This window comes from Schistocerca nitens, chromosome 1 (assembly GCF_023898315.1).
Source record: "Schistocerca nitens isolate TAMUIC-IGC-003100 chromosome 1, iqSchNite1.1, whole genome shotgun sequence".
Taxonomy (NCBI): domain Eukaryota; kingdom Metazoa; phylum Arthropoda; class Insecta; order Orthoptera; family Acrididae; genus Schistocerca; species Schistocerca nitens.
This window is the reverse complement of record NC_064614.1, coordinates 259,948,020-259,961,767: the sequence shown is the minus strand read 5'-3', so window position 1 is coordinate 259,961,767 and position 13,748 is coordinate 259,948,020. Positions and strand designations below refer to the sequence as shown.

The window sequence follows — 13,748 nt, the reverse complement described above, 5'->3', positions numbered from 1 at the left end:
ATTGTGAGTAGCAACTTTCCTTCTCTAATATTGCTACATTCCATCCTGGCTTTTCCATTGTTTGTTTTTGGAAAGACTTTAGTAAATAACGTGAAAAACCAGCTCAAAACTTGCAGTTATATATACAGGTATCCCATTAGATCTATTTGCTTCCATATTAGGCAAATAGGTATCCCATCAGATCTATTTGCTTCCATATTAGGCAACTATTTCTTTTTTGGCTCCAAAATTACGTACCTCAATAATTAGTTGTTATTCTTCCCCAAATACTGTGTTTTTTTAATATTAATGATTTATGTTGCAGATGGCAGGCCGTATTACAAAGCTGGCTAATTGCTTCCGGAGAACTCTTGAGGATACAAAGGAACTTTACCAAAGAGAAATGAACAAACTTAAGGATGCAAAAGACCAAGCTGTATTGGCAGCAAGAGTTGAAACTCAAGTTGCATGTTCAAGGTAATTTTATTGCAGTAAAATATTAAGTTATGGGAGAAAAACCAAAATAGCTGATAATGTTTTAAAAACCATGTTGTTTTCTTTCCATAACTTAGAGCTGTTGTATCCAAAGAGAACAAAATTTTTATAAAATATAAGTGTCGGGATTTATGAAGGAATGTAAGGGGATAAGTAAATTAGGTGTTGTTCATCTAGTGAAGTTGGTACTAACTTTGACATGTAAGAATTGCTGTTAAGATAATGGATAGCAGCATTTTTGTAAGTTGGCAACACTGATCATTTATGCCCTTTGAGTGATATTTTATTATAATGAAGGAAACCAGCCAGCAGTCACTCGGTATTGTGGTATATATTAATTTATTCAGCTAAACAGGTACAGAAGAAACAAGTGGAAGACTTTCCGTATAGGGACAGATGCTGGAACAAAATTAGCTGGAGAAAGTGTATCACATAATTTTAATATATCAAGGATGTATGGAAGCCAAACCTGTGATAAAAAATCATTGGAGATTATGTATGATTGTCAGACATAATCATAGGAGATAATGTTACATGCATCACATCCGAATTAAGTATCAGTGCCAAAAATGTATTACCAGAACATTTTGCATTGGTTCTGCATAATTTGTTAACAGTGATGGAGAGTTGCAATATGTTTCACTGTGTCAGACTTACAATCAATCTGTACCACATATGGTGGATGTATTAATGTGCTTTTTTCCTTCGACTGCCTAGCTTTTGTACCACTAAATGTGATGGTAAAGTGTCTTAGTATTCAGTTTTTTCCTATTACTCGCAAGGTACAAATTACAGCTACAAAAAAGAATGTCAGTGGATAAAATAAAATCTGAAGCTTCCAGAGGCAGTGTAGTCAGCCTGAATGATAAATGTCCATACAAAATGCTCGCACTTCACATCTTTCATTATATCTGCACATCCAAACCATAATCTTTGCGCAGAGTGTAAAGAAGACAAGGGGAAAAATGGACGGAAGAGGCAGCTACATGCCAGAGTTGACAGATGATGGGATATTGTTCTTTATGCCAAATGCCTCATTACATTTTGAAGAATCCTCTAGGGTGATTTCTCTTTAGATATTGAAGTGTGTGCAAAATAAGAGTGCAAAACTACAAACACATGCATTATTTTACTTTCAATTCATAACACACTACATATTCCAGCATTTGAGCAGAAATTCTTGGTCACAGACCTTGGTGTTAGGTATAAAGTTACTCTCTAATCCAGTGGCCAGTCCCCAATTCAGATCATTTTACTGTATACAATTACCCTCAAAGCAGCACACAAATGCCAAATAAGGCAGACTAGAACTACATTACCTGATACAAGTAGATGAGCAGCTATTAGTGGACACTGAGTGGGGTCCACCTTTAACCTTCATGACAGCTTGAACTTGGTGGAGAAAACTTTGAGAGAGGTGTTCGAATGTCTGGAGGAACGGCAGTATTTCATAGTCCAGGTTGGGGCTCTGGGCAGGCCAGCCCATTTCAGGAATGTTGTGGTCTACAAACCATTGCCTCACAGATGCTGATTTACAAAAGGTTGCATTGTCAATGTTTCTGAACTGTTCATCCACTGTAGACAGAACACACAACTGTAACCCCCTGTGGGTCTAGGGATTAAAATAGGCCTGAGGTATTCCTGCCTGTCGTAGGAAGCGACTACAAGGAGTCGTGCAAGTTTTGGCCTTTGTGATGGTCCTCTGTAGGGTTTGACCTCCATTTTTCAAAATTTTCCCGAAGAGTGAGCCAATTGGGGAAGGACACCTTACATGGTACATCATGTCTCTCGTACATAGAGATCTTTAGCCCACTTTCTTGTTGTCGCATTGCAGTCCAGCTCATTCTCCATCTCTTGGGCGAGGACACCTTCCTGGGTGAATTTTCCACCATGCACTATGCAGTGTCGCTTTCTGCACCAATTATGACCATGGACTTCTTTGCACCTCATATCCAGCATGGTAACAAGTCTGTTGTGGTGGGGCTGCCATGTACCCTGTTGGTTGTAGCCCCCTGACAACACAGGGATCGCTCTGCTGATGCCTGCACTGTTAACTCCCCACGTATGCCCTGGGGCCTCACGACTCTAGGCAAGGGCCATCCTGCCAGGTGACTTTTGATGCGGCTGGATGATGCCTATGCGGAGGACCCCTGGTTGGAGTAGGTGGCATCAGCTTGGATGACGTGCGATGAAGTGTACCACACCATCACTTGCTGGTGGTCAGACACCAGCAGTCAGTGTTCAAAAGTCTCAATGCAATGCTAGAAAGTAAGACCCTAAATTGTTCCCCTCCCTGGCCACACCATGGGAGGTACGCCAGACTAAGGATGGCAGTGAACCTTATTCACCCTGGTACCTTGTATGTATGAGAACTAATGGGGACTCTTTTGTTTCGATGAAACCAGTTTTTTGTAGAGCATTTAGAGGACAAGTTTGGGGAGATAGAGGGCTTGTCCAAAATTCCCTCTGGGTCAGTCTTCATAAAAACAGCATCCTCTGCCCAGTCGCAGGCTTTTCTCACTTGTAACAAGATGGGGATGTTTCTGTTGCCATCATACCACATAAGATCTTAAATATGGTCTAGGGTATTATATTCCACAGGGACCTTCTTTTGCAGTCTGATAATGACGAGCTGCACACAAATTTAGAGCGGTGAGGTGTTCATTTCATGCGGCGTGTCCATCGGGTTCAGAGGGGTAATCAGGTTGCCACTGGTGCCTTCATCTTGGCCTTTGAGGGTGATACCTTACCCGAGAAGGTAAAGGTGATGGTCTACCGCTGTGATGTCAAACCATACATACCTCTCCCGATGCAGTGCTTTAAGTGCTGGAAGTTTGGCCATATGTCTTCCCGCTGTACTTCCAGCGTCACATGTCGAGATTGTGGATGTCTATCACATCCCAATACATCATGTACCTCACGAGCATTGCCAGACTGCAGGATTTTACAGAAAGAGAGGAAAATCTTGAAATAAAAGACCCTGGACTGACTGACCTATACTGAAAATAGGATTGCCTACATCCTGCCGCTATGACCCCCTCATACACCGCCGCTATGAGAACAGTTGTAGCCCCCATCAGTTCTGTGAATTCCAGTCGGCTGTGAAGCAGAAGGCTACACTTGCCCCCTTGGTGGGGGGGGCAATTCCCCCCCCCCCACCCCCACCTCTCCCCTGTTGCTCCTGTACCACCTACCTCTGGAGCACTGTCTCCCGCCAACCATCGGGGACACCAGTCCCCACTTCTCAGCCAGAGAAATGTAAGTCGTCTTCGGATCCTGTCGCCAGGAAGGGATCCCCTGGGTCAATCCCTTGCGCTAGTGGGAAAGATGACTCCCGCCAGTGGCTGAAGTGTCCAAAAGCAGCTGGTCGTAGGGCTTCACGATCATCCTCAGTCCCAGAGACTGAATCAGTGAAGCCTTACCAGCCAGAGAAACCCAAGGAGCAGTGAGAAAAGTCCAAAAGGAAGACCACTAAGACCAAGGAAATTGTGGTGGCACCCACACCACTGCTATCTAAAAGCTCTGCGTCTGTGGATAAGGTGGAGATTATGGCGTCCACTGATGACCTAGATCTCGCCAGACTGTCAGCCACAATGGATAAAGACTGCTCAGGCAATAAATCTGTGGTTGCCATGCCTTCCTAGTCTGACGATGACGTCATCCTCCAGTGGAATAACGGCAGTTTTTTCCACTGCCTGGCTAAGCTTCGGCAACTGTTAAGCTTTACACCTGCTTTCTGCATTGCCCTCCAGGAAACCTGGTTCCCAGCAATGCAGACCCCTGCCCTCCATGGCTATAAGGGATATTACAGCAACTGTAGAGACTATAATGGAGTGTCAGGTGGAGTTTGCGAAACATTCTAAACTCAGTCTGTTGTGAAACTATGACCCTTCAGACCCCTCTTGAAGCTGTGGCTGTCTGCAATGTATATCTTCCTTCAGGTGGTGCAGTACCCCTGAATGTACTAGCTGCACTGATTGATAAACTCCTAAAACCTTTCCTATTTTGGGGAGATTTTAACGCCCATAACCCCATGTGGGGTGGCGCCGTGCTTACTGACAGAGGCAGAGATGGCGAAGCTTTATTGTCTCAGTTCAACCTCTGCCACTTAAATACTGTGGCCACCACACATTTCAGTGTGGCTCATGGAAGTTAATCAGCCATTGATTTATCTATTTGCAGCCCACGACTTCTCCCATCTATCTGCTGGAGGTCACATGATGACCTGTGTGGTAGTGACTAGTTCCCCCATCTTCCTGTCACTGCCCTATGTCAGGCCCACGGACACTTGCCTAGATGGGCTTTAAACAAGGCAGAAAACTTTCACCTCTGGTCACTGTCGACTCTCCCCCATATGGTATCATCGATGTGATGGTTGAGCAGGTGACAACAATTGTTAATGCAGCGGAAAACACGATCCCCTTACTCTTTTGGGTGCCCGCAGCGAAAGCGGTCCCTTGGTGGTCGCCAGAAGTCGCTGAGGCAATTAAAGAGTGTCGGCGAGCTCTACAGCAACATAAGCAGCACCCTTCCCTGGAGCACCTCATAGCCTTTAAGCGGCTGAGAGCCTGCGATTGCCAGCTTATCAAAGGAGAGAAGCAGGAGTGTTGGGAGAGATACGTCTCAACCATTGGATGCCATACATCACTTTCTCAAAGTCTGGATGAAGATCAGACGTCTCTTTGGGTACCAGACCCCAACAGGTGTCCCTGGCATTGACATCAATGGCGTGTTGTCTACCAACAAACAAGATTGCTGAGCACTATGCTTGAGCCTCTGCGTCGAAAAACTACCCCCAACCTTTCGGATCCTCAAAAGGCGGACGGAAAGGAAAGTCTTCTAATTCGCTACATGCCACAATGAATCCTATAACGCCCCATATACGGAGTGGGAGCTCCTCATTGTCCTTGCACATTGCCCCGTCACTGCTTCTAGGCCAGATTGGATTCAGTCAGATGATAAAATATCTATATATGCGAAGACAGTAACTTGTTCTCGAAAGAACAGTTACTGTTGATGACCGTGCAGCTTTTTCCTGGAATAAATGATAACTGACAACCTCAGCTGCCGACAGGTGTTGTTGTTATACCTCGATGTGGACAGCTGAAAATGTGTGCTCCAACCAGGACTCGAACCCGGGATCTCCTGCTTACATGGCTGACGCTCTATCCATCTGAGCCACTGAGGACAAAGATGAATAGGGCGACTGCAGGGACTTATTCCTTGCACACTTCCCGTGAGATTCACATTCCCAACTGTCCACAATTCTACATATGTATTGCACCTTACAGACATTTGCCCATCCACTCATTACTCGCGCACGCTTTGGCGATTCCCGGTCGGGACACACATTTTCAGCTGTCCACATCCAGGTATAACACCACCACCTGTCAGCAGCTGAGGTTGTTGGTTATCATTTATTCCAGATAAAACATCTGTCATCTGACTAAAAGTGACATCTCCTCGTAATCTTCAACCGGATCTGGTGCAATGGTGCCTTTCCATCACAGTGGTGGGATAGCACCATCATTCTGATGCTTAAACTCAATAAAAACCCACTTGATGTGGATACCTATTGACCCTTGAACCACACCGTTCTTTGTATGCTGCTGGAACATATGGTGTGTCGGTGGTTGGGTCGGGTCCTGGAGTCACATGGCCTACTGGCTCCATGTCGGGGCGGCTTCCGCCAGGGTCGCTCTACCACTGATAAACTTGTCCCTCGAGTCTGTCATCCAGCCTCTTCGACGCCAACAGGTGGTTGCTGTCTTTTTATTTACAAAAAGCATATGACATGACCTAGCGACATCATATCCTTACCACATTATGCGAGTGGGGACTGTGAGGCCCACTCCTGATTTTTATCCACAATTTCCTGTCGCTTCGTACTTTCAGTGTCCAAGTTGGTGCCTCTCATAGTTCGCCCCATATCCAGGAGAATGGGGTCCCGCAGGGCTCCGTATTGAGTGTATCTCTATTTTTAGTGGCCATTAATGGTATAGCAGCAGCTGTAGGACCGTCTGTGTCACTGTCTCTGTATGCAGACAACTTCTGCATTTTGTACTGCTCCACCAATATTGGTGTTGCTGAGCAGCGCCTACAGGTAGCCATTCACAAGACGCAGTCATGCCCACGGTTTCCAGTTTTTGGCCGCAAAGTCGTGTTGTGCACTTCTGTTGGTGTTGTACCGTTCATCCGGGACCAGAACTTTACCTTAATGACGATCCACTCACTGTAGTGGAGACATATCGATTCTTAGGAGTGGTTTTCAATGCCCGATTGACATGGCTTCCTCACCTTCGTCAGCTTAAGCGGAAGTGCTTGCAGCACCTCAATGCCCTCCGCTGCCTGAGCAACACAAAGTGGGGTGCAGATTGCTCTACACTGCTGCAGCTCTGCAGATCTCTTGTTCAATCCCTCCTTGACTACGGGAGTCTGGTTTATGTTTCAGCGGCACCCTCAGCTTTGTGTTTACTCGACTCAGTACACCACTGTGGTGTTCACCTAGCGACAGGAGCTTTTAGGAAGAGTCTGGTGACCAGTGTCCTGGTGGAGGCCAGAGTCTCTCCATTGTAGATTAGGTGTGCGCAGTTACTCTCCAGTTACGTTGCACACATTTGTAATTACCCTGCACATCCGGAATTAGTCTGCTTTTCCTGCCCACAGTGGTTCATCTCCCGCATTGGCGGCCCAGGTCAGGGCTTCCAATTGTAGTTTGTGTGCGATCCCTTCACTCTGAACTAGAGTCCTTGACCTTACCACCTATACTTGAGGTTCATTCACAAACACCACCATGGTGTACAGCTAGGTCGCAGCTTCGCCTGGACCTTTCACATGGCCCTAAGGACTCTGTTAACCCTGCGTCTCTCCGCTGTCATTTCCTCTAGCTTCTTGGCATGTACTAGGGCCATGAAGTAGTCTACACCGATCGCTCGATGGCTGATGGCCACGTTGGCTTTGTTTATATTCATGGAGGGCGTATAGAACAGCACTCCTTGCCAGATGGCTGCAGTGTTTTCACTGCAGAGCTGGTGGCCATATCTCGTGCTCTTGACCACATCCTCTCCTGCCCAGGTGAGTCATTTCTCCTGTGTACGGACTCCTTGAGCAGTCTTCAAGCTGGTTACCAGTGCTACCCTCGTCATCCTTTGGTAGGGAGCATCGAGGAGTCCGTCTATTCCCCGGAATGGTCCAGTCGTTCAGTGGTGTTTGTCTGCACCTCAGGTCATGTCGGAATCCCAGTCATGTCTGAATCCCAGGCAATGAACTTGCCGACTGGCAAGGCTACGCAGAAACCTCTTATGGAAATCAGCTTCTCTGAAACTGACCTGCGTTCAATATTACGCTGCAAGATTTTACGGCTTTGGGAGGTGGAATGGCATAACCTCAGTATGCACAAGAAGCTGTGTGCCATTAAGGAAACTAAGAATGTGTGGAAGACCTCCGTGCATACCTCTCGCAGGGACTCTGTGGTTCTGTCAGCTCCGCATTGGCCACACGTGGCTGATGCATGGTTACCTCCTCCGTCACGAGAATCCACCTCGGTGTCGCTGTGGCTCACGAATGACTGTCGTCCATTTCTTGCTGGACTGCCCACTTTTAGCCACTCTGCGGTGGACTTTTAACCTTTCCAGCACACTATCTTCGGTGTTAGGCAACAGTGCGTCAACAGCAGCTTTAGTTCTATGTTTAATTCGTGAGGGGGAGTTTTAGCATTTGCTCTAAATTTTAGCACATGACCTTTGTCCCTATGTGTCTGCCACCCTAGTGCTTTCAGGGTGGGGGGGGGGGGGGGGGGGTTTAAGGTTTTTGCAGAGCGGCTGGCTTTTCCTTTTTATCCTCATGGTCTTTGAGGTTCGCCGATGACATTGTAATTCTGTCAGAGACAGCAAAGGACTTGGAAGAGCAGTTGAACGGAATGGATAGTGTCTTGAAAGGAGTATATAAGATGAACATCAACAAAAGCAAAACGAGGATAATGGAATGTAGTCAAATTAAATCGGGTGATGCTGAGGGGATTAGATTAGGAAATGACACTTAAAGTAGTAAAGGAGTTTTGCTATTTAGGGAGTAAAATAACTGATGATGGTCGAAGTAGAGAGGATATAAAATGTAGACTGGCAATGGCAAGGAAATCGTTTCTGAAGAAGAGAAATTTGTTAACATCGAGTATAGATTTGTCAGGAAGTCGTTTCTGAAAGTATTTGTATGGAGTGTAGCCATGTATGGAAGTGAAACATGGACGATAAATAGTTTAGACAAGAAGAGAATAGAAGGTTTCGAAATGTGGTGCTACAGAAGAATGCTGAAGATAAGGTGGGTAGATCGCGTAACTAATGAGGAGGTATTGAATAGGATTGGGGAGAAGAGAAGTTTGTGGCACAACTTGACTAGAAGAAGGGATCGGTTGGTAGGACATGTTTTGAGGCATCAAGGGATCACAAATTTAGCATTGGAGGGCAGCGTGGAGGGTAAAAATCGTAGAGGGAGACCAAGAGATCAATACACTAAGCAGATTCAGAAGGATGTAGGTTGCAGTAGGTACTGGGAGATGAAGAAGCTTGCACAGGATAGAGTAGCATGGAGAGCTGCATCAAACCAGTCTCAGGACTGAAGACCACAACAACAACAACCACCTCATGGTCAGCCAGCCATGGTAACCTGCTTTCTTGTTTTAACCTCTTCTACCTGTTTCTTGCATCTTTGTGGTTTTATTGTCCCCTTTTGTCCATTTCAGTGAAGTTGCCCTTCAGTTGCGGTTTTTCCTTTCATTTTGTGTTGTCTCATTGTCTTATTCTCACCCTTGTGGCATTTTCTTTTGGAACAAGGGACCAATGACCTCGTAGTTTGGTCCCTTCCCCCCTCTTTTACATCAACCAGCGAACAAATCTAAAATTCTCATTAGTTTACCCATCTTAAGTTGTAAGGGGGCAAACTGCAATGATTACTTGACATAAGGTGCACTACCCAAGATTATTTGTAACCAAGCTTTGTTGTTGATCTGGTTTTGTTAAGTGTGGTTACCATCTTCAGATCTCAAGGTTATTACATACCTCCTATACAAACTGTAGAAGTACTCTTTTGAAAACATTGCTAGGTGTTTGAGGAGTGAGATGAATAACGCATCGGCAAGTCAGGGTTAAAACCACTATACAAAGTGATAAGCCAAATGCTTTTCCCCCTTACAGCATACTACTGTGCACTTCACTGTAGCCAGTGCATCACTACATTAATGAACCTAGGGGTCCTGTGGCTGCAATGAATTGCACAGTAGTGTGCAATATGGGGGACAAGCATTGTGCGAATAACTCTGTACATTGTAGTTGTAACCTTGACTTGCATTGGCATCACTGATCTCAATCCTCGGACACCTGGCAATGTTCTAGGAGCTGTTGCATAGCTGTTATAGAAGATATGTAATAACCTTTTATTGATGTCTGAAGACAGTAACCATGCTTACCGAAACCAGTAATCAGCAATAAAGTTTGTTTTTGTACCGTAACACTACCTCCTCTGTACTTCATTGTTGACATTAAACATGATGCCGGGCGAGACCCATGAGAAAGACAGGCTGCGGCACATATGTCACAGAGGTAGGCCTGAACTCGCTCGCTCAGCTTAGCAGACAAAATGCTTTTCTAAACCTGTTAACTCGCAGCTGAGTATGTACATACTAACAAGAATCCAGTTTTCTACTGGAATCTGCTATTGTGAAGTCACACTGATTAACGATACAACAACAAAATTTAATTTAAGATCAGTGCTTTATAGATATGGTATATCAGCTTGTTTATAATATTTAGTCTCTTCTGCTTAAGTCCTCATTTCATATAAGAAGTGGTGCCTTATGCAACTGATAATCATTTTGACATGTTTGTACCCCAGTGCAGCCACAACAAATTATAAGTAGGCCTAGGCACTTCTGATCATTGTAGAACTCCATAATACCAAAGTCCAGTAAAAGATGCAATTCTCCTTTGTACGTACACACCTAGTTAAGGGGGTTCGTGGTTTGTTCATGGTTCACGTGTGGCACACTTGGGACGCCAAGCTGTTGCAGCCTATTCGTCCTTCCCAGACTGCATTTCCTTCTGCCTGCCTGCTTCTACATGTCCTCGCTCCTTCTCTGGTCCTCCTCCTTTGTCGGTGTTACTGCTGTTGATCTGGCTATCCACCAGCTTTTTTTGTATTTGTTCTGGTTGTTGTTCCCCTTGCCTTTTCATTCTCATTCTTCCTTTTTGGCATTTTATTCCCTCTGTGGGGTTTGACCTCCACTTACAAATTTTTCTCTCTGTACTGTGAGCCATTTAGGGACGAATTCCCTCCCTAGCATTTACAGCATGGATTCATCCCACCCCCCTCCTTCCCCTCTTTTTCCCTGCTGTAAATGAGGCATTAACATTCCAGAGGCTGCTTTGTTAATGAGTGTGTTATTCCATTTTAATTATTCTGAACATTTTATGGCTAGTGTTGTTAAATTGTTAAACAAAGGCAGGTCATGCTGTGTTCTGTTGTGTTGCATTGCTGGTGCCAATTTTAAGTAACACATTTCTTGACTTCCTTTTGCTTATGAGATTGTCTGTGTTTTCTTGCAGTAAATATAGTTCATATGCTTATTGTGGCTTATTTTACCTTGTTGTGTTCTTGCTGTATTGGTAAAGATTTATTTTTAAACTGAACAAATTTGTAATTATTTTGTAGTAAATGCTAAGCTGTTAAATATTATGTATTGATGTTGCAGGGCTGTTTTTGAACAAAGGTCAGATAATCTGCCTGTCCATATTGTGGACCCAATTGAAACAGTAGGCCTCCAGCCAACGACAGATGGTAATGAAACAAAAAAGGTTAGTTGTTGCTATTATATATTTCTTCAGAAATTGTTGCTAATAATTTTTTCATGAATTGAAGTGCGTAAAATGGCTCTAATAGAAGGTGTTTGCTTCCAGTGTGCTAACTGCAATAGAGAAGCATTTGCAGAATGCTCGTTGTGTCGTCGTACACCATACTGCTCAACATTTTGTCAGCGTAAAGACTGGACAAGTCATCAAGTGGAGTGTGTTCGGAATGCAACTGATAATAGTATTGGACAACCAGCTAGTTCAATAATGCTAATTGTTGAAAGTTCTGATCAAGTCCTAGGACATGGTGAATGTAATACTTGAGTTATTCACTCTGAAGGTGCCAATAATGCTAACTTATGTCTGAGGTATCTGTGATCTTTACGCTGTGTTAGTGTGTGCTGATCATGATGGATGTTTTCTGTTTAGTCCATATGATTTTCAAAGAAAAAAATTTGCACATGTTGCATATATGTACAATCTAAAAATTTTATGCACAAATGTTACTACGTATGTTGTGTGAATACAATCCAGAAGTATTGTTAAAAGTATTACTAGTCATATGAGAATATTTTTATGGAAGGTGAGACCTGCTTCTTCCTTTGGTTGAATTGTGAATTCTAATTAGTCGGTTTGTTAACTGCTCTTCATTGTTGGTACATTTTTTTTGTATCTGTTTTACTTTTACACGAATGTAAGGGACATTTTTTGCTATATTGTTTTATATATGTATTTATAAAACATTTATCTTTTGGCTAGTACACATTGTATCCTTGTAAAACTGGTTAAAAGTATACTTAACTGGCAACTGGTAGAGCTTTGTGAAAATGTGCAATTCATTTGTGTTTCTATTATTTGATTACAATGATGATACACATCTGTTATGGAGAGCAGCTTTGTGATTGTAATGTAAACTTTTTAATATGTGTGTGTGTGTGTGTGTGTGTGTGTTTGTAAATTTAAATTTGTATTTATTATTTATTTGTAGTAGTTACTACATTCTGTTTATCATGAAAGGACCTCTTGAATAGCACATTGTGTGATGCAGGTATCTCAATGTCTTGAGATATGCTCCTGTGTGAGAGAAAAACTGACAAGTTACTTCAGCTAAATTCCAAAGTTGATCAGAATAAAAAAATTTTTACAGATTTTGTATTTAATTGAATCCTTACATTTTCAGTTACTTGACTGTTGAATAGTTACGACAACTATCAATACAGTTTGTTATTGCTCAAGATTTCTTAGTCGCTTGTGTGAAGTGACCATACACCATACCATTTTGCAACAAGACAAATTGCAGTTAAAGAAATAGCTTTAAACTATTTATTTCTATTGCAGATATTGTTCCATCAGAAGTGTTCACAATTGGGTATTATGAATTTTCAAAGTCTGCCTAAGGAATTGTGTAAAATAATGTCCGTCGACTTTATTCATGCATCCAGTTATTGTTGTTGCTTGGTCCCTTTCGAGAAGGGAAGTAATGTTTCCATGAAATTCTCTCAAAAGTTGACATTTAATTGTTCATTGTGTAAAAGAATTGCTCAAACATCTCTATTTAAGAAATATTTCAAAGTATATATATATGGGATGGTTACCAAGTCGGCAACAATCCTCACCGTGGTAACAAGTGTCGAGACCCTAGGATGTGTGGAAAAACTGTTCCTGGATTGAAATAAGACTAACTTGGAAACAGTATTTTAAGGTAAATATAATGAATTAAAAATGTTGCTTTTCATTCTGTTGTATGATAAAATAGGTAAGTAGCAAGAAACACACTAGTATGTGTCGGTAAGTAGGAAGCTCAAGATAGCCATGTTGAATACTAAGAACTTCCAAATGTAGAAACAGATATGGACAATAAATGACCATGGAGTTAAAGTACTACATACTGGAATTACGTGTTACAATATGGAGAGGAAGCTATAAAATTTGGTCTCCTTGAGAGGACCAACAGTTTATGGTTGATATAGCCAATAGTCACACAACTGGGTTTTTCATTTTTTAATAAAAACTTTCCATCAGTATGTTTTAGGCTGCCTCAAAAATTTGCAAAAATACAGTATACGTACAATATTTCCAATGCAGTATTTGTGGAGAGGGACTGAAGAGGAGCCGGCCGCTGGTGGCCGAGCGGTTCTGGCGCTACAGTCTGGAACCGCGCGACCGCTACGGTCGCAGGTTCGAATCCTGCCTCGGGCATGGATGTGTGTGTTGTCCTTAGGTTAGTTAGGTTTAAGTAGTTCTAAGTTCTAGGGGACTTATGACCTCAGCAGTTGAGTCCCATAGTGCTCGGAGCCATTTGAACCATTTGACTGAAGAGGAGCTTCTCATATGTTTATGCAGTACATACAGCAATAAAATGCCATCAAAATGTAAAAACCTTCAAAAAATGAAGAAAGTAGCAACAGTGTACTAGCGTAAACTGTTAAACAATGT

The 13,748-nt window shown here is 43.1% G+C and overlaps 1 protein-coding gene across 2 annotated transcripts in view; it reads left to right on the top strand.

Moving 5' to 3' along the window:
- LOC126235343 (deformed epidermal autoregulatory factor 1) overlaps positions 1-12,460 on the top strand; it is a 67,794-nt gene extending 55,334 nt beyond the window's left edge. For both annotated transcript variants that reach the window (XM_049944073.1, XM_049944067.1), the window contains exons 8-10: positions 305-456; positions 11,216-11,318; positions 11,421-12,460. In XM_049944073.1, the coding sequence (XP_049800030.1) occupies positions 305-456; positions 11,216-11,318; positions 11,421-11,636 (471 nt within the window). In that variant the 3' untranslated portion in view covers positions 11,637-12,460. The remainder of the gene's footprint in view (positions 1-304; positions 457-11,215; positions 11,319-11,420) is intronic.
- Positions 12,461-13,748: the final 1,288 nt, after the last annotated feature.